General features: G+C 32.2%; 1 protein-coding gene and 1 long non-coding RNA gene across 6 annotated transcripts; one reads left to right on the top strand and one right to left on the bottom strand.

Moving 5' to 3' along the window:
- PIG-G (phosphatidylinositol glycan anchor biosynthesis class G) lies at positions 1 to 20,813 on the bottom strand. Of its 4 annotated transcripts, XM_088227704.1 has the most exons (13): positions 20,171 to 20,813; positions 18,559 to 18,745; positions 16,108 to 16,173; positions 14,889 to 15,098; positions 11,914 to 12,114; positions 10,588 to 10,715; positions 10,112 to 10,211; positions 9,872 to 9,998; positions 9,599 to 9,786; positions 8,806 to 9,511; positions 8,041 to 8,732; positions 3,581 to 3,753; positions 1 to 2,602 (listed from the first exon to the last, which is right to left on the bottom strand). In XM_088227704.1, the coding sequence occupies exons 1-13, from the start codon at positions 20,326 to 20,328 to the stop codon at positions 2,314 to 2,316; spliced, it is 3,225 nt and encodes a 1,074-aa protein (XP_088083830.1). In that variant the 5' UTR covers positions 20,329 to 20,813; the 3' UTR covers positions 1 to 2,313. The 4 variants fall into 4 exon arrangements, with proteins under 4 accessions (XP_088083830.1, XP_088083833.1, XP_088083831.1 ...); XM_088227707.1 differs by lacking the exon at positions 8,041 to 8,732; XM_088227705.1 differs by lacking the exon at positions 16,108 to 16,173.
- On the top strand, positions 17,125 to 19,782 carry LOC148280834 (uncharacterized). Of its 2 annotated transcripts, none has more exons than XR_015822492.1 (2): positions 17,125 to 17,696; positions 19,174 to 19,782. It is a non-coding gene; the product is annotated as an uncharacterized LOC148280834 (long non-coding RNA). The 2 variants fall into 2 exon arrangements; XR_015822491.1 differs by having other exon boundaries at positions 17,125 to 18,476.
- Positions 20,814 to 21,964: the final 1,151 nt, after the last annotated feature.

Genomic DNA, 21,964 nt, shown 5'->3' with positions numbered 1-21,964 from the left:
TAAATTAATCTCCTTGTATTTTCTTCCTGTAATTTGTAATCTGAATAAGTAGGCATTTAAAAACACCTTTTGTTTTTCAGGCATTTATGCATCACCGTTTTAAAGGGTAGTAGTTTATTTAATATGTATGAGGGCATTGGAAGCAAAGATAGCATCCCCCAAAAATTTTATTTTTTTGGTTTTATGTCATCCTGTAGTTTATCAGCTTTATTTTTATAAAAATCATGAGTTGAGTTGCAAATGTAGTTTAAAATCATACTTCTGATGGCTTGAAAATAGTGAAGTACACATTTCTAACACGAAGACTCTCTTTGGCATTAGTGTAGCAGTTTTTGTTATTTTTCTCGAAAACACCAAAACGGGGGTTTGCTATCTTTGCTTCCAATGCCCTCATATATTGTATGAAGGCTGAAAGATTATCTATACATAAGTAAGTTTTAAAATATGACAAGCAAGGTACAGAAAATGTGATTTATAAAATCACCTGTTTTAACGGACTACTTCAAAAGCATTTTGACTGTCAAAAGGGGATGCTTATTTTTTTTTAATTGATTGCATTTAACATACATATGTATTTATAACCAGAGAGACTCTATGAAATAATTTTAAGGGAAGATGGATGTTCCGAGTTTTACATTAGTATATTTTATTCATAGAGAGGATATAAAGCTAAGTTGTAAATGCCTTCATTTCATATTATTAATATTTAGTTCTCGGATGTTAATCATCTCTGTTGAAATATTTGTCCCAAATCTATGAATGCACTGAATTTTTAACCCAGTTAGAATACTCCTTCCCTAATATATCATCGTCTTTGTTGGGACATCGGTCTATTTAAATACAGCAAGTTTACAGAAAAAAATTGGTAACTCTTATAACTAAGAAAACAGAAAATGCACTGATATTTTTTGCAGTCAATTTGATTTATGAACATCGGCGTACAAACTTTCCTGATGAAATTCTATTTGTTAGAAACATTTTTTACTTTTTATTCATTTTAACACAGGGCTTAGCTGTCAATTAGAAAGAAAAACTTAAGCTGTATAGTACGTTTTAAATTTTTTAACATTTAAATTATTATTTATGTAGTGCCGTATTTGTAAGAAATCACCTCAAGCAGTGCTTATAAGGTTAAAAGAGCTCATGTTATTTCTTACTGGATAAAATATCTACTAGATAAAATATCTAACAAGAAATAACACGTAATGTATACCAATTACGAGCATATTTTTATAGGTTATTGAGAAATGATGGCACAGGAGTTTTTATAATATCTGTACCTTGGACGACAAAATAAAGGAGTCCACTTATTGCCGTTTTGAAGTTGAGAATGCAGAAATTATCGCAATGAGATATTTTATATGCAAATAAAACACTGAAGTCCACTTTTGTCATAAAAATGCTTTTAAAGTTGAAATAAAAATCTCCAGTAGTCCCAGATACGCTGTTTAAATATGCACTATTGCTATCAAAATAATCATTATTTTTAATTGAAATTTTTAAAGAAGTTTAAGCATTTGTACAGGTCCGATAAATAAATCCATTTTTCCCAGAAAATGCGCATTATCTTTATAATGGACCCTGTAGTAAAAGGATATTTCAAATTCCTTGATTATTTCATTACTTATTAGGAAAATGTACATTTTATCGGAAGACACATTCAACGTGACCTCATTAGAAATATGATTTAACTAGCAATTTACACTGACTAACTTTTTTAGTCTTTATTTTCACATATAAAAGTAGCAAAATAATTCAATAGATTATATACCAAAATACTACACAAGTACAATAAGAATAATGTGTGAATCTGTTGACATAGAATATTATAAAGTCTTGGGATCCAAATATTTTATTTATAATTCAAGATTTTCACTCTACTATTATTAAATCATATATCATTTTAAGACTTTGTGAGGATTAAAACAATATTCACAACATAACATCGGTGGAAATAAATCATAATCTTTAAATCTGTGAAATCACTTAAGAGAGCTTTTTTAAACATAAATAATTATCCCAAGAATTTGTAGGTACTAAGTATATCAGAGCATCTCAGCTATTACTGTACAGTCCTTCTCAGAACAGGTTATTCTACTAAAGAGCACTCTTAAATCAATTTTGTATACCTAAAACGTTTTATACAGTTTTTTTTTATTGAAACAGTCAGAAAAGCGAAGTAACAAACAAAAATAATGCCGTATTTATTACATAATACTGCAAAATTTCATACATAGTCATCGAGTTATCTTTAGAAACTGCTAATATTTTATTCAGAAATATAAATACCGATAATTTTAAAATCACAATGAGTTAAAGGTCCTTTGGTTGATAGCTTTGATCGTCTGTTTTATTGACGTTAGGATATGACTTATTGTAAAATTGTACTTGGAATGTGACAGACTTGCAGATTATCACCATAGTGAGAACAGAACTTAAGCAGAAATACATCAATGCCAAGTCATACAATAGCTTGGGAGAGAACACTGACCATACAAAGAGATGGTACCTCAGGAGGGCTGCTATTATTGTATATACTACTATTGGATATATCCTCACAACGGCTATTGTAGATAAACACTCTCTTAAACGAGTCATAAATCTGAAAAATAAACAAATATTACACATCACATTTTACATTCATTCTTATGTTTTTAAAAGAATTATAAACGCTGTAAAGGGACTAAAAATAAGGTTTAAATCATATATTTCTAATTTTATCATACTGCTATAAAGTTGTCATTCTTTTTATTTAAAAAATTTGGTTCTTATACTGGTGTTCTTTCAATTATGTGGGGCGGCCATTTTAAGTTTGTATATAAATATACGAGGGTGTTCAGAAAATAACGGGAATTTTTAAATAACGCGGGTTTGGAGAGTCCGATTGTCAATTTTTTTACATTCAGCGACACCTGAGCAATTTCCATTCGCCGCTGTTTTTGTTAAAAATTCAAAAACTTCATAACAAATTTTGCTGCCACACGTTTCATACCCAAACCATTAAAAAAATAATCATGACATGAGCCAATCGATATGCCGACATCATCAGCGACTTCTCTGATTGTGATTCAGCGATTTCATTAACTTTTTCCACGTTTTCATCGGTTGTTGATGTGCTGGGGCGTCCGGGCCGTTTGTCAACTTCAACGTCTTTACGGCCATCTCGGAAACGCTTATACCACTCGTAAACTCTTGTTTTACTCATAACAGACTCACCATAGGCCTTTGTTAACATTTCGCACACTTTGTTACAGTTTATTTAATTTTTTACACAAAATTTAATACAAATTCTTTGATCCATTTCTTTTAACAAACGAAAATCGCCGAGCTCAAAAAAACACGTCTAACTTTAGCGGCTGCCACAGACAATAAATACGGCTGAAAATTTTAGCATACTTCAGGGGCATGTATACCAACACAATAAAAAAAATGACAGTCGGACACTTCAAACCGGCAAAATTAAAAAAATTACGTTATTTTCTGAACACACATTGTACATAATATGCAAGGTTCAAGTAGACTAAACGTTTCGAGATATTCTTGGTAAATTCAAGATTTTATTGATTTTTAAAGTGCTTACACATCAAACTGTTTGTTACTTCTGACACAATCTACGAATAGCAATAGTCCAGCAAGAAGTGGTCCAGTGTATGTGTGAATTCCCATCTGAAGAGCAACTATAACAGGTATGTATGACTCCAAGCCAATGTAACCTGATCCCAGGTCTATGGAAGCTAAACTATTGGAATTTCCCTGAAATTATAAATTACATCTTTATCCACAAAATGTTCGAATTAGTGAAATTTATTGATGAAAGTTCATTGCAATTTATAAAATAACGTTTTTAATGACAGGTTTATACTTTACACTTAAATTTCATAGCCTATTATAAATTATTTTTATTTATTTATTAACGGACATTGTCCATTTATACAATTTATAGGGTTTAAATATTACAATAAAATAATAGTTTTAAAAAATTAAAAAAAGAAGAAAAGAAGCATTGACAAACAAAAGGGACATCGAGACAAGATCTAGACTATTTATTTAGTGCTTGTTTAAATCGTTGTAAACTTAAACCAAAAAAGTCCAGATCTTGTCTTGAGTTAACATGACGACAAAGACGGGTCATTGGAGAATTAAGGCCATAGTTTGTTCTATGCTGATCGATGAACTTCATTGTTTCTCAACCTACGAGTTGGAATATTGAATTTTACTTGTCCCATTAATGATGGAACATCGATTATACCATTTAGTATGCCAAACATATATATGGAATCAATATTAGTTATACGTTTTTGTTAAATATTTAACATTGACTCTATCAGTATAAGAATAATTACCTCTCTCTAGTCCAAGCATCCATGCTACTTTTCGAAGCAAGTGATGTTGGACTGATTTAATGTTATTTATGCGATTGACATAGAATGGAGACCAGACCACGGAGGCATATTCAAGAAGAGGGCGAACAGTTGAGCAATAAAGAGTTTTGATTGTACGGACATTAGTAAAATCAGAGGATATTCTGTTAATGAAGCCAAGTAATTTCAGTGATTTATTTACTGTATTATCTATGCTCGTTGTATGTTAGTTTATAGTCCAAAACAACTCCTAAATCTCTGATGGACTTAACTACATCAATTTTAGAGCTACACCGATTTCCTTCGAGTACCATTAGTACCATTAGGTTGTTTTGTTCTATGAAATGACATTATTTTGCATTTTTTAATATTAAGTTCTAATTTATTGACTTTACACCATTGGTTAAAAGAGTTAATGTCTGATTGAAGATGAAAACCGTCTTGTAAAGTTTGAATTATTTTGAGAATTTTGTTGTCATCCGCGAAGAGCCAAAAGCGAGAGTTAAAGAATGATTTAGCAACATCATTAATAAACAAATTGAAAAGCAGGGATGCTAAATGAGCACCCTGAGGTTCACCCGATGTAACATCAACATTGGTTGATAAATAGTTATTTATCCGAACATTTTGTTTCCTACCAGTAAGATACGATTTAATAAATGAGAGTAATGGATCTCTTATTCCCAAGGCATGTAATTTATATATTTATGATCTACTTTATCAAATGCCTTTGAAAAATCAGTATAGAGAATGTCAATCTGCTGACCATCCTCAAGTGCTTTAACAATAACTTGGGTATAATCTACCAGGTTAGAGGTGGTTGATCTGGTAGATCTAAAGCCATGCTGTTCATCGATCAGTATATTCTTAAACATGGGCGTGATTTTGCTGGCAATAATAGCTTCAAACATTTTAGGTAAACAAGATAATGTTGAAATAGGCCTATAATTGCTAACATCAGATTTATCGCCTGCTAAAGAAGTTTAAACTATTTATATTATTATTATAATAGTTTAAACTTCTTTAAAAAACCCAACCAGTCTGACAATGTCGTGAGAATGACGAAACTGGTTAATGGCCTATCAAAATGAGTGGAATAAAGTTTCATCCTGTCATTCGTGCAAAACATTATTGATATTGAGTATTATTCTTATTCTTAGAGGTGGGGGCAGTGCTCTGCAAGCTCCTGACGTCAATGCGACCTGTGAAGATCTATTGTGACGGGTCCTCGTGAATAGTTCTTGCCCCCAAGCCCAGGTCTATACAGAGCCGGGCTACTGTGTGGAAGGCGAGAGTTTACATTTTGCTAAATCTCCCCCTCTGAGCCCAGATCCGTAAGTATCGGGCTATTAGGTAGGGGGCGAGCTCTTTAACATCCTCAGGTTTAACCTCCATAGGTTTTAATAAGTATACCCAAAATGTTTACTTAAACACTGTCAGAAAAAATGCAATGTCAGTAATTTTTATTGTATTTCCAAATCTTTATACGCAAGCACTGTATTCGTGCAACTAGAGTTTATCAAGATTGATAAGATATTTCAACAGAGATAAAGAAATGTATTGATTTAAATTTTGTATGATATGAAGTGATTATATTGTATTGAATATTTTCAAATGTCCTACATAATAAATATAATGTCGTATTGTTTTTATTTATTATTACAAATCTATGTACACATTAAAATATTTATTAATTATTAATATGATGTGTATTAAATTTACTCAATCCTTTTAAATATAAATAATAATATAGTTTTTGTATGACATATTTCTGATTCAACATATAAAATAAAACTAAAACAAATTTAAAACATTAATAATTTACTGTACAATTATCATTTAAACAAACCTACTTATATAAGTATATATATATTTTTTAATATCAAAAATATTTTTCACTTTGACGCACTTTATTTTTACACTTATGCATTTGTATAAACCACTTTTGAGTTACACGTCAACCGGTTTCGAGGTTACTTCTTCATAACCAGGATTTGTACTAACTCCGAATTACTTGCGTTGCTATTTTTATTATAAAATATTGCAAGAAAGAAACAGAAGACATATTCTAAATATAACTCAAAAATTAAAGTGGTTAATAAAAAAATATAAATAAATAAGTGAAAACTATATTTCCTTAGTACCTGAACTGGTACCTGAAGCGTAAGACTGGCGGCCTCCGTGGTGTAGTGGTCAAGACGCTTGACTCACGCACGGAAGGTTCCGGGTTCGATTCCCGGTGAGAACACAAAAATTAACTCAAGCCTGGTTGTTCTGTAATGTAATTCACCACTGTAATTGGGCCTCCTGGCCTGTTGTGGTGCAAAAAAATGAAATGAAAAATCATCTTACAATCAAGATACGCTGCGATCGGTGTACCAATGCAGTGCCCTATGCACCATTAGGTGCGGAAAGGGAATGATGATAATGATTTTGATATTCCTTATACTTCGATATATGGAAATAAGCATTAAAAAAATATTTGCGAATGAAAACCGCTATAATGTATTTTTTTAGTTTTTTACACAATAACACAATATCTAGAGATTTATAAGCAAAAATTCAGTGTAGATATGACGCACAAATTTTATGCTTTAGAAACAATTGACATATGTTTTTTGATTGACAAATTTAGATAAGTTGATAAATACTAAAAAGTGTCATGTCTCAAAACATGACTTTCGCAAATACAGTAAATCCCCCTATGACGTACACTCGTATAAGGTTTTTTCCTATATCGTTTGCGGCAGTATTTTCCTATAACGGTGGTCCCCCTTATAACGTAAAAGGTCCGTGTCCCTTGACCTTGATAGACACGTTCAACGGAACTAACATTGATGATTCATCTGTACATCGCTGCTCTGTCCCAGGGATATTCACATGATACAGTAAGTAAATGTGTTCTACTTGGAAGAAATTATGATCAAGTAAATCGATGCACAATTTTTTCTTTTATTAAAACTTAACATGTAAAAATGTGTTCTATGATTTATTAACAGTGTGTGCCATTGTTAAACAAATATTTCGTCCCCATCACTTTATTTGACGAGCGAGCTATTATTATTACTAGTGCTAACTAGCACCAACTAGGTATCAACTTCTCGAAGTGGTCGAAAACTGTGATATAAAATAATGCATATTTTTTGCAAAGAAAAAATTATAATCTTAAAATTATAATCTTAATGCTGCACTATGGCAGTTTTGGGGTGTCGTCAACCTTACTCACTTTCGAGTGCGTAAGGTAAATACGTACTTTTTACTTTACATATAACATTACGAGGCATCCTGGCCCGGTCTAACGTTTGTGCGGTAGATGTCATACGCATTATCTCTCGATGTAGACAATACTTATTTACAAAACAAATGTTAAACTGTCACGTTGAACTACCCTGCATGCAAGTTCCGGGAGATTACGTCATCCCGCGCGAGTCAAGTTCCCCCTATAACGTTCCCCCCGATAACGTGGTGCTTATCTCAACGTTTTAGGGGGGTTTACGGTAACAACCCTTTTGCTTATGACGGCAGTATACCTACATAATAATAATTTAAATTAGAAAGTAAATTATTTTTATATTCGTACTACAATATTTTTAATTTACTATGTCATTTCGATTGGATTAAAAATCAACATGAAAAATGTGGCTTATAAAACATATAGTTAAAAAAAAGGAATGCTTACTTGATAAAAATAGAAAACTGCTCCTATCCAGATGTGAAAAATGGTTTTGCAAAATATATTTTTACTCTCAGAACTATCTTTGGCTGTATTCATTTGATATATTCTGGTTTCGAGTTTATAATCCAATATATTGTTAACTATTTTACTAGTCCAGATAATACTCGGGACCAATATTAAGTTATGTGGCCGCAGTAGAAGAGAACACACAAGAATCATAATATTTAGGAATGTGTTTGTGCGAAATGTCAAAATCCCCATTTTCACACATGGCCCACTGGATACTTCGGGCTCTGATAATAATCGAGACGTTGGATGATCTGTCGGCCATGTCTCAGAAACGCCGCTATCCAAATTTCTATGTTTAGCAGTATTAAGATGAATATGAACACTTTCTTCGGAGTAATTCATCTGTTCTTTTCGCTTATACGGTAAAACTTGATCATGACTCATGAGGTAATCGATGGAACTCAGCATATCAATTATCATCATAGTGAATATGAGTATCCAGAATAATCTCACTATGAGGGTACCAGTCAAAGGGGGGAAGTAGAATGGCACGCGTATGGAAAGTGTCGTAACACGGTAGCAGAATATACACAGGGTGGCACCGATAATAAGCGAAACGTTGATCTTAAATAAAGCACTTTTTCTATCCAAGTTACTGAGGCAAATGTAACCGATGCATATAATTGCTGAAAAAAAAACAAAACGATTGCGGTATTTCCATATACGTAAACACAACAGTAGTAAAGTTGATAGTTTTACCTAATATGGCTAAGGGCGATAAAATATTTTTATTTTCTTCTTCATTCAGCCAGTCACCAGTATCGGGAAGGAACGCCCACTTGTCACCCGTTTGATTCAACGTCCGCAGGAACCGGTGCAGTATCATCAGCAGCACCCACTGCGGCAACAGCCACCTTCCCGCTAAGTCCATTCTTTGGGCTAAATCGGTCTTGTCTTGTATTTCTGTTGCATTTTCATTTTTCTTTCTAATATAATCGACGAGAACACTCCCCGTATAAACGAGAACAAAGAACTCGACAGAAACCCAGAAAAAGTACCAAGTTTGATGTTCTTCTTCAATAAAACTTGTACCTCCGAATGTTAATGCTTGTATTACTGTGCCGACGACCAAGAAGATTTCGATGGGATTTAAATTGGTTAACTCATTTTGTCCATTAATGTCTTTCAACGCAAACATAATGATGAGAGTATTAGATATAACTAGTACAATAATGGCACTGTCAGTAAAAAAACTTATCGGATTAATTTTGCACAGGCAACTGGCAGTTTGCGTAATGCCGCACAATATAGTAAAAGCGGATGCAAATAGTATTAAGACAATAGTAACAGCGAGTAATCTTTTAAATATTCCGCCGATTAATTGGAAATCAAAAAGTTTAGAGTGTTGTTGCATTGATTTTGTTTGGTATGACAGGATCATTATTAAAACTTGCGCCACAAAACTCTGTAATAAAAATAACATATTACTAGATTGAAAATTTTGTAATTATTTCATAAATTGTACAAATTACATCAATTTAGTGTCACAAACCTGTAATATTATAATGATTCCAGTAATTATTGCAAATAAATCAAATTCAACCACAGACTCGTTCAAGTACTGAGCCACATTGTTCAAAGCGCTCAAGTAAAGATTGGAGGCCAATTTCGAGGTGGACTTCTTGAATCTTACCCAATCGTAGTGATACTGTTCAGCTGATTTAAAATGCTTATAGCAATCTGAAACATTATTTAAATATATAAGAAAATGAAACACATGTTATGTACAAACATTTAGTAGTTATAAAAAAATATATTAATTAACCTTTGGAAGTGGCTTCTGCTTTACCCAAAATGTCAAAAAGAGCTTTCATATTTTTCTGCGCATTATAATACAATACATATAGGGCTTTATCGCTTGTAAGATCATTGTCATTCTCATGGTGAAGAACCTAGAAAATGTATTATTACAGCCATTCAAAAGTACGTATGTATAAAATAAATACTGTTTTTTTAATAATAAATTTGTGTTCATTTGTATAGAGAATTTTGGGGAATATTTTACCTGCGGTAATATTTGACCCGTACTTCCACTTGGGATAGGTACATCCATTAAGTAGCTAATCGTAGGTGCAATATCAACTTGATCTACTTTGGTCGGATACCTGAAGGAAGAAACAAACAAAAAATGTGGTCATTTAAAATACAACATATTTTGTGACATGTCAAAAATACAATAAATAATATCAATTTAAGACTACTGTCATATATCATGTAGTTACCAGCTTTGGAATTCCTACTTTATTGAGAGCGATCTTTTCAGTACTGAACAATAAAAATTCTTATAATTTGTGATTACATCTATCAGATTTTTTTCCTTTTCCCATATTTTGATGTAGGTACATAAGATACTAAAAATTATTTGACATTAAAGTTGTTATATTCCTAAGATAAAAAGGATGTTTTGGATGTCCAAAGTGACAAAATAAAAATAATTTACCATTCAGAGTATAACGAAGATAAAGAATAAGTTTGACTTACTTTTTAAGGCATCCACTTTTTTGGGTGATCACAAGAGGAACTGTAACTTCACTGTAACTAGCCCCTCCATGACTTCCGGAATCTTTCATTCCGTGATCTCCGCATATAATAAGTACTGTATCATCTTTCTGAAATCATTTTATAGTCTCTTATAATATAATGTATGCTGTATTGAATGTACACGGACTGTAAAATATTGCAATGATAAAATATATATTTTTACCACCTCTTAAATATTTGTTTAAGGTGGTAACAATATATAGGAAGGTTCCGGGTTCGATTTCCGGAGAGAACACAAAAAATTAAATGTGATTTTTCTCAAGCCTGGGTGTTCTGTGATGTAATTCACCACTGTAATTGGGCCTCCTGGCCTGTTGTGGTGAAAAAATAAAAATATTTTTATATTTATATTTATATTTCATTTTTACCTTTCTGGGAATCGAACCCAGAACCTCAGGCTTGGTAATCAAATTTCAAATGCACACCACGAAGCGGATAAATCTCCACTCCATTTCCTTTTTGTAGGATTTTCACCTGAGAGTAGCCATGGAGTCAAAAATACAACTCCGGGGTTCTGGTTCTATTTCACGCACACAGAACTGATTTTTTCATTCTGTCCGGAAAGCGAAAGCACTCCCTCCGCATAACCGAAAACTGTTTTGAAGACTGAGGGTCTTCCTATCAGATTCACTCATGCTAAAAACAATTGACAAAAACCCAGTGCCTTTATTTTTATATTTAAGTTTCATAAATACCTATTTTAACTGAATTAAACTCTACAGTGTCCTTTTCACCGTATCTCGGGCAAATTGTAAAGAGGGCTTATGCTAAATATTGTCTTTTTTCCTCATGACTAAATTGCAATTGCGCAAACAGTGGCAAAAACTGTTTAACTCTTGTAAATTCAGTTACAAAAATTCATTTCTGTTATGGTATTTCATATCAATTTAGTAATTAATAAAGTTATTTTGAAAAATTACTTAACTCTAGATGCCCTTAGTACAAGTTAACAGAATATTAATTCTATAATCATGCAATTAACACTGATTATTTTGAAGTTATTAACTACTTCAGTTTAATCTAGTCACTGTGAAAGGATTGCATTACTAGATTTGACAATTTTATTATGACATATTACATGAATTATATAGGTAATACTACTTCCCTTTGATGGGAAAGGACAGTACAAAATTATTAGTTCAGTTCATACCCAGAGACATTGGGCTTAAAATATGGTTTCCCACTTCTCAACTCGTGAGCTAACAAACTGACACCTGCCCAGAAGCGGCAACAAGGTTGTGAGTTACCAATGTAAATCGTATTTACCCATTTTTTCGAAGCTTGCACTATTCTGGTGATGACGGTGTCCATCTCAGCCATTTTGGGGATCACTTTGGGGCTAGATGGTCCCTCCAAGTGGCCGATGTGATCGAGCCCTAAGTAGTGCAGGATCATGAGGTCCCAGCTAGGGCCGTTGGCTGCTGAAGTTAGCTCATAGTCAAGGTGCCGAGTAACATTCAAATCCACCTTAAAACGTTAGAAATATAAATTAATTGGCAAGCACAGTATTGAGATATTTTTTCTTCATTTCAGATTTATTTTATTGGTGATGTTGATCGAACATTAACTTCTAAAATCACAGTGCACTGCGCAAATAATTGCAACCGATTATATTTGTGTTAAAAGGTATACCATTAAAATACGCAAGGTCAGAATATGCAAGACATGTGAGAGACCAATCATGATGTATGATGTGGAAGCGCGGGCTGATACTGTTTGTACCAAAGGGCTACTCAGAACTGCTGAAATGAAGGTTTTAAGGTAGGCTTACCATAATCATGGAATTTCAAACCGGGACAGAAGTGAGAGATTGAACAGACTAGAGAAAAAAACGCAAATGTCTTTTCCGAAAATTGTTTTATTAAATGCACACAAAAAACAGGTTACTAAAACCATTATATAGAAAATGTAATTATTTATTGTACCATTTGTATTTTTCGCTAGAGTGTACCTTTTTCAGAACTTTGTCGTTCTTCTTAATTTTTTTGTAAAAGTCATTGCATGGAATTCCAATTTGTCGGCCTCGTGGTGCAGTGGTCAGCACGTTTGCCTACCATGCAAGAGGTTTCGGGTTTGATTCCCGACATGGTTGACATGAAATATTTATTTGAAAAGGTGTTTTTACACAAAAATATTTCATAGTCCCTGGACTGGTACCTGAAGCGTAAGTCTGATTATCTTACCTTCATGTAACAAAAACGATCAAAATACACTGCGATGGTGTACCGATGCAGTGCCTATGCACTATTAGGCGCGGAAAGGGAATGATGATGATGAAATTCCAAAGTTTAGCTTGCAATACAAAAGCGCTCGTAAGGTAGACTGCAGCATGCAGCCTCGTCCGTCTGACCAAACGTGTTTCATCATAAAAAAAACACGCTTTAAGGGTGCGGAAGTTCCCGTGAGGCACAAAATGTACTGCAGCATTTTTATTAGATTCGGTACATCAACGTGTTGCTCATAAAATTTTTTGAATAATTGGACCCATTTTTGAACATACTTAATTTGGGTGGTCGTTGACCGTTAACCGAGACAAAATACCAAACTGGCGGAGACGCCGGGACCAATACTGCCGTTCCAAGCAAGAAGGCAGCAACAAACATTTAAAAAAGTTTTGAGGAAATTGAGGTTTTACATATTTGGTATTTTTTTACCATATATTTATCACAACAGTTTTTTTGGTACATTTTAGATGTATTTATTAGAGTAAGCTGTTTAGAAAGATCACAGTTGTTTATCAGGTGGCATTAAATAAACACAGTTTTTAATTTTTGCTAGATGCTGCCTTTTAGCTTGGAAGGGCAGAATACCCAAAACCATTACAATCCCGGTCAAGCCGGGACGTATGGTAAGCCTATCTTAAGATCCATTACTGAAAAAACGCCCTGAGACCAAATCCGTAATGCTTTAATTAGAGAGCCGTGTGAAATAGAGGATATCGTGCGATGGAGCAGATCCAGACTGCCCAGAAGACCACCCAAGATTTGGAGGAACAGTTGGACCTCATCATATCAGGGGAAAAATTAATTTTATGAGGATCTGAGGATCTCTTAAAAGATGAAGTAGAAGAAGAATATATTTATTTGTTTATTTAGACATGTACTATATGCATAATTACGAAATAAAACATACGCAAATAGTTTATGCACAAATAATACAAAAATTAAAAAAGCAGTAATAATAAGAATTTATCAGTACAATGATAAATTAACAAAGAATGGAAGGAAAAAATACACTAATGTTTAACTTACTACAACAGAAATGAAAAACATTTTAGAGAAGGGAATATGGAGGTCTAGGCATTTACAGGGCTTATGATCTGTCATTGGCTGGTTTAAGTGGTCATTTTACACTGTTCACATTGAGGGTGGAAGAAATATGGATGTTCAAACATAGGCAGAATAGTGAAAAATACAGCGCGTAAAGTGGTCTTTAAAACCAACCAATAACAGATCATTAGCCCTGTAAATGCCTAGACTTCCATATTTCCTTCCCTAAAATGTTCTCCGTCTCTATCGCAATATGTTAATCCCAATAACTTAAATAAAAGTTTGTCACAAGAGGAAAAATTAGCAGTTCACAATGGATTCTGGTGCCAATCCTGGATGTATGGGAGTGAAATATGGACTTGGAAAAACAGGGATGAAAGTAGGCTGAATGCTGTCGAAATGCAATCTCTCAGGCGAATGTGTGGTAAAACTATGTACGATAGATGTACAAATGTCGATATCCATACATCATGTAAGGCTGAAATTAGCATTATCGACAAAATCAAGAAAGGAGCTCTGCATAGGTTTGGGCATGTAGAGCAAATGGACAGCGAAAGAACAGCTAAAAAAATGGATGCAGAAATAGTGGAAGACCGAGAAAAAAATGGCATGACCAAATCCAGCAAATATTTGAAAATGGACATGTCAAAAGTCGGAATAATTGGCACGCATGTGTGAGAAGACGTACAAATGTAGAGGAAGCGAGATCTGTATGCAAAGACAGAGTGACGGCATTCTATCCTCTCTGCCTACCCTTACGGAGAAACGGCGTGATGGTTTGTTGTTGTTAATAACTCCCTAGGAGTGAAATTCATTCCTTGTCTAAAAACATTTGGGCAAACTCAAAATATTGTAAATTTATTTTTAATCTGACATTTAAAGAAGACAGGAGACATTTTTGAATTAAAAAAATATGATGTACATCAATTAATTTTTTTAAAAGAAAAATAATTAAATTCAATCAATCCTTACCTCAGTATAGTCTGACACGAAGAAAGATGTGGTGCCTTCACTTTTCCTAAACATGTCGGGAAAAAGTCTTAACCAAGTGTCATCTCCAAAGAATGCCATGTGCTTTCCATTCATTCTAACTTGCTTTAAAAAATTGTCCTCTGTTACAGCTGAGCTTCCAAAATTCAGAGCTACATCGATGAAGTTAGAAACACTGCCAGTCGTCATAGCCTACATGGAATTAATAATTGATATTATATTTATTAAAGGTTATGATATTGCTTTAGGTACATTCTAAATGTAAGAGCATGGCAACAATACCAAAGCTGAAAAAACCATAGCGTTTTCATGCAAATTAAAATACAATTTAATGGTAAAATTTTTTGAAAAACTATTCATATTTTCTTTTGTTAATGGGTCAAATTAATTTCGAAATAAAGGAAAAAGTTACCAAGAGACATGAAGTGATTTTACGGAAGAGCCAATCAAATATTCAAAAACTAAAAAGTACTCGATAAAGAATCTCGTATTTTAAATTTTTATTTTAAAAAAAAAACTTTTACAGGCTCTTCTGTAAAGTTGCTACATGTCACCTGTTTTTTTGAAGACTAATTAATTTAAATTTATTATAACATGTTTAATTAATTTTACACTCCACAGAGAAGAGATTGTTATAGAATGTTGAGATTCAGTAAAAAAAATGAACCTGGGACTTCATGCATTTATTTATGGCTAACGTGCTTTGCCATTACATTAACAATTCAACCGAAAATAGAAAGAACGATGTGGAGAATATTGGGCTTAGTGGGCTTAAACTTAATTAAATGAGTTACGCCGCTCGTAACTAAAAGAACATTGGCATACATGGACGAAATATAACAATGTTACTGATAAGATGTTTACAATGATTTTGTCTTGGATTTTGGAAACAAATATGAAAAATGAAAATTGTAAAGAACACAAAAAAATTGATACATTTTTTTATAAGAGACAAAGAGAAATGAAGAAGACAAAAACATTGAGAAACCACTTTACAAAATCAAAATGGAAGCACAAGCGATGAATACTAAATTTCAAATTATTTTTTGAACTCTTTGGTTAGTATTTACAAACACAATACAACATAAACAAATATATTTTTTAAATTCACTAAGTTCTACTTTCCACAAACCAATACAAATGAAATGTAAGCAAGCGTGAATCCAGATGATGAAAAAATATACAAAAAAAAGAAACTTGCAAAGACGTCTCTCCAAAAGTTTATTGTTCTTCTCCACTCCGCTTTGTGCCTCTTCCAATTTGAAGACTAAAGAATAAATAAATAAATTAATGAACAATCATACCCAGGCATAATTATTTAATTAAATAAACCTTTTGTGACGTGATAAAACAATTGGTATTCTGTGCAACTGTACAACAATGCAGACAGGTTTCATTACAAAGTTAAATAATTTGGAGAGAATAAGTACTTAGAACCAGAATTATAAATAAGATAGTCCAGACGCATATACAGTAAACTTTGCAATAATAGCCAAAATCCACCTTATAATATTATGTTTGTGCTATGTGCAGAATAAGGTCAAAATTATATACATGTTAAATTTGTCAAGAAAGAGATCTTAATACATTTAAATTGGTGTCATTTAAATGATTTACTCGTGTACATCACTATCTGATTGTAGGAAACATTTAATAGTAATAAACAAAATTTCAACGTGCATATGAAGAAAAAACATGGAGAATTAATTTACAATACTTTTTTAATTATAAAAACAACACAACTGTTTAAAGGAAGCATGCTTCACCCATGCATGATAATCAAAAGAAAGTGTTCTTTTAATTATAGAAATTTAGTATCCAAAAGGTAAGTTTCCACTCCACTGATCCCATAAGTAAAATGCATCGCATGTTGCAATGTGTTATCTTTGTACTTTTCATTAGGCAAATTCAAATTATTCATTAGTAATTATGACATTAACATAGAGGAAGGAATCGGTTTTCCTAAGCCATTGAACTGCAGAGCTTACTGTAAATCTGAGGTCAGCAAACTCAGAATGTGACATATTTACGAGTAATAAAACCTGCATACTATATTTTCTTGATACTATTATTTACTCTGATAAGGAATGTTCTAGAGATGTTTTTCTCTATGGTGTCCGATAAAAACACAATTCAATAAAAAAAAAATATAAAGTTAATAATAAATAAATAATATTAATCAACCACACCTTAGCAATAATAATGGCATAAGTCCAAATTTTTAGGTAAGTTTGCAGAAATATAACTGAATAATATTTTCTATCCGCACAATTCTTAAAAGTATTGAGGTATTAAAAGCAAACAGTATTGTGATACTAAAATGTTTTATACAAAAATAAATAATAGTGGGACTATGCCATTGTTATTTCTGAAAACATTTATAACTAGATTTTGCTAATGAATGTTGTTTATTGATTTTACAGGTGCATGTTCAACTGCTTTTGTTTTTGAGTTGTGTCACGGTTTGAGATATTTCCGGGTGTTAAATATAATAGACTCATAAAATATGACTTCTCCGACATTTAGTTCTCAGTTGTTAACATTACAAGAAAAGTGTTACAAGGAGACAGATTCGGCATATAAGTTTCATAGATAAATCACTTTATCTAGGCAGGAGTAGATCTCAAGACTTCTGTGGTAATTTGATATACTAACAATGAAGAAGGATTATCAACTGTGCATATTTTCATATTTCCAAAGTAAATGAAAATTTTTATGTAATTTTTTGTCAATATTTTGAATACGCCTAAATCTTTGTCGACAAGCGCTGGATTTAAAAATAATAAATAGGTATAGAGATGAATTAATTATTACGGGAAATATGCTAGTCTAGGCCATTCCAGAAATTATGATCTGTCATCGGCTGCTTAGGTACTGAAAAATAATGTTGTAATAGTGTATTTCCACAAGTCAGAAATAATGTTAAAAATAACTATCTATGTATTCAAAACAAGTTATCATAAATAATTTTTGGGTTTAAAAATGAGCACATACAAAACAGCTGTTAGTTAGCATCATGTCATTTTGACGTCACATGTTATGACCGCTGTTTGTGCTTCTAATAAACATTGAGTACAAGTTTGGTGTCAAAACGGCGTAAGTGTTGTTTGTCCCACGGGGGCAGAAATATATCATTTTCAGTAATTCAAAATATGCATATTTTAAACGGTAGTAGAAAATTTATCTGACATTGCGTGTCACATGAAAAAATATTAATACCATTACCTTCGTAATTTTTTGCTAATTTAAAAATAAAAATAATAAGAAAACCCAAAAAGACACCATTATTGAATTTTATTTACTTACTTGAAAAAAAAAATTAAGATTCCTTTTACTAGGTTAACCTGCTCTTAGGGTTGTAAAACTTCTGTCTACATGGCACTTATGTCCGTATTCAAAGACAAACTTTAAGCTGGGCAAAGTGCATTCATCAGTCCTCACCTTCAAGTTATAGATTAGAATGTACATTCTTCGCTGTAGATTTGTCTCTGAATACGAGCATTAAATATTTCTTAGAAAATCTCATTGATGTCAATTAAATCCTAAATTTACTTGTGTACAAATATTTTTGTAAGTATATACCCAAAATATTCTTTCATTTCTGCTGATATATCATCTATCTACAAATATGTGCAATTATCTTATGGATCACCTTAATTCTTGGCATTGTGACTGTAGGAGGTTTAGCTTGTGCCTCATAAAGGCACGCACTTCCATTCTTTATTAGCTCTGATGTAAACGGCATGTATTTGGGTGCCACAAAGTCATAACGAAGCGCATCTATTACCATCAGAACCACTCTGGTACGGTTTTTTGAGTACAGCTTTTCTTTATCCAAACTAAAAAGAACCAAAAAAAACCACAGCTATGAATCAATTTAACCTGCACTCAATGAGGAAATTTAGTGCAATCACACCTTGGTTTTCTTTTAAATGTCTTTTGAGACATAATAATAACACAAACATTTAAGTTTGCACTGCAAAAAGTTAGGTTTAATGTTAAATAACTGTTGCTTTGTCAAAATATGCAAAATAGTTTGTTTTATCGTACATTTTTTTAAGCAAACCATTTTTTACATTTTGACAAATTGTTTGACCTTTAACTTTACTTTAATGTTACTTCTTTTGGTGCAACTGGTCCTTTAATCTACAAAAAATGAGCAAAAAAAGTTTAAAATTTACACACTTTTTATACAAAATTTTAAGTTGACATCATTCACAAATTAGCTTGCCAATAATTGTAAATTTCTATTTTTTTTTATTTACAGATTTTGTAGAATAACTAGGTGGAAAAGGTGACGCAGAGTGACGTCACAAGGAAAAATGAAAACGAGGATTAAATCATTTTCATCCCTAAAAAACACAATGGTGTCAAAAAAACAGAACTTTCTAAGTTTATTTACCAACAGCAGAAGCAATCAAACTATATGTATAGGCCTAGATAAGTACTGTGAACCAATGTGGTTTAAATATTAAAATACTTAACACATTTGCAAGAATAGAAAAAGCATAATACTATTTAATACTCTGCATCCTTACATAAAAAAAATTTGCTTTGGAATTTAAACTTTTGAAAACAGTATTTGAATCAAACCAGGTGAAGAAGTCTAATTACAGACGTAAATTACAGTTCAGAACACCCAGGCTTAAGGAAAACCACATTGAATTACTGTGATCTCAACAGGAATCAAACCCAGAAACCCTTGTGTGTGAGGTAAGTGTCTTAGACATTACGCAGCAGATATCACTGCACAATTTTTGGCTTTTTAAAAAATATAATCCTCAATCATAATAATGTCAATCAATCTGCACCACATAATTATTATGTTGCAAAACTATTTTATTAGAAAAGCTTTTCATTTAAGTATGAAACTGGTGAAAATAGATTAATGTATTTTTAAATTTCATAAATAGACAGATATTTAATTTTTAACTCTTCATGGTTAGCAAAAAGTATTACACCAGGACTTTGATAACTTTTATTATTTTTATTCATAAATAAAACGAAAATCACACTGCATAAAAAATGTATTACCAGGAAAAACAACCAAAACCTTGAAAAATACATAATTTTTGAAAACTTATATCCATTTAAGCATGAAATATTTCAATTTAATGAATTATATTTTGCAATAAATATTACAACACTATGTTAAACTTAATCAAATTTTATTTCATATTAGGATACCCAAAGCAAAATACAGTTAACCATTTTCTTAAAAATTGGACAATTAAGCTTTTAATTAAAAACAATAAATTACTCACGTGAAACCTTGAATACTGCTTGGCAAGTCACTCCAATCTGCAGGCGGCCCTCCTTGATATTTGAGAGGGAAAAATCCGTAGAGAAAAATAATTAATCCGACAAATGTAAAAATCAACTCATAGAAAGATATCCATCGATATTTCATAAGCGGTGACATATTGAAAATGGTAATTTTTTCCGAAAAAAAACATTCGATGTCTTACATATTGACGTCTAAACGTGACGCTTGCCTGATGTTAAATAAACAATAAATGTATTTTCAATTTCGATAAGCAAAATTACGCTCTTTTTACAGCACAGTGACGCGGTGTGTTGGATATGGTTGGATAGACAGATGCATGCGAATGATAACTATTTCCTACAAAGATATGTTATCGGATGGATTACATTGACAACGAAATAATATAAACATAACCTTTTCCCCAATTTAGGTACATAAAATATGCACGTGTGTTGGGAATAATCGATCTTATTTTAACCTTAAAGCTTCTGTTAAAAGTTTTTCAAACAATATTTGAAATAATTATTCACTAATCCTAATAAAACGCATCGTTGCCATGTTTACGTTCTACGATTTTTATTATTCTGGGAAACGTCAAATTTGAATGGCGAACACGGTCGAATAAGTCATAGACATTCAACAAGATATTAAAATATTATATCATAGACTAAACATGCAATGATCACATAAAACCAGGTAAGTACTTTGAAATATTGTTTTGTAACATTGTATTATAAATGTTTCACGTGACAATAAATAATAATCGTATGAGTTATTATTGGAGCACATATAAGAACATATTTGTGTTCTCTATTTCAAGATCAAAAAAAAAAAAGTGTAATATGGATACACAATACACTACAGTCCCGTCTAACCGAATTTCCGGATCAACCGAATCACCGAAATACTTTTTATATTACCATATTCTATACTGCTTTCATACATTAAGCGTCACGAAAAAGAAGAAAAAAAGGGCCAAACCATTCAGAAGCAACTAGAATATTTGAAGACCTCTACCTTGAACAACAAAAGGAAATATCTCCTGCTGAGTTGTTTCTCATTAAACGCCTTAGAGATCAAGCTGCAAAAAAACGTTCTTCTCATATAAAGCAACAAAAAAACACATTTTTTTACTTCCTCGATTTAGTTTTGTATTCCATCATGCAGAAATGTTTTTATGTGTTTTATTGAAATGACGCGTTTTTATTAATTCTACGCCGCACATTTTCGCTATCTACATACTTTCAAGTTTAACCGAATTATCGTTTAATCGAAGCCTCAACGGTCCCATCAAATTCAGTTAAATGGGACTGTAGTGTAATTGTACCATAGACACTATAAGGTATAATTAAATAGAGATTATGCTTCGTAGAACGATAGGTTCAAATTATGTGCCAAAAATGAGCGTTATCGTGTCATGCCGCATTAACATTGTCATGCAAAACGCGTAGTGTAGTAAAAAAGTATTTCTGTCTATGCCAGTTTATTGTAAGTTCAAAGCTATATACCGCGCCTTTTTACGCTACTTCACATTTACTAACATTATTTCCCACCAAAGTTCCAAAACGTCAGTTGAATGAGTGCTTTGTGCCGCCCGCATCTATTATATACTATATATACATTTTCTTCTTCTTTTTTCTTCTTTTTTTTTCTTACTATTGTTTATGTATATATTTATATCTGTGTGGATTTAAATGTGAAAATGTTTTTTTTATTTTTTTTTAGACACCATAAGTATATATTACATCATGTAAATGAATGCTTTGACACGAGTTTTATAAAACGTGAAATA

Source organism: Micrasema longulum, unplaced genomic scaffold (assembly GCF_059751315.1).
Source record: "Micrasema longulum isolate JH-2025_06_02 unplaced genomic scaffold, ASM5975131v1 h1tg000529l, whole genome shotgun sequence".
Lineage (NCBI taxonomy): Eukaryota > Metazoa > Arthropoda > Insecta > Trichoptera > Brachycentridae > Micrasema > Micrasema longulum.
Note: the sequence above shows the minus strand (reverse complement) of the source record. Positions and strands in the feature narration are given on the sequence as shown.

What these genes read in the sequence shown, in the direction of transcription:
- PIG-G (XM_088227704.1), bottom strand. Translation starts at nt 20,328, where the DNA reads ATGTCACCGCTTATGAAATATCGATGGATATCTTTCTATGAGTTGATT. An exon ending in AGCAGAAGCCACTTCCAAAG is followed by an intron (nt 9,787 to 9,871) that starts GTTAATTAATAT and finishes ATAATGTTTCAG; the next exon opens with ATTGCTATAAGCATTTTAAA. An exon ending in CAGTTTTCTATTTTTATCAA is followed by an intron (nt 3,754 to 8,040) that starts GTAAGCATTCCT and finishes TTATAATTTCAG; the next exon opens with GGAAATTCCAATAGTTTAGC.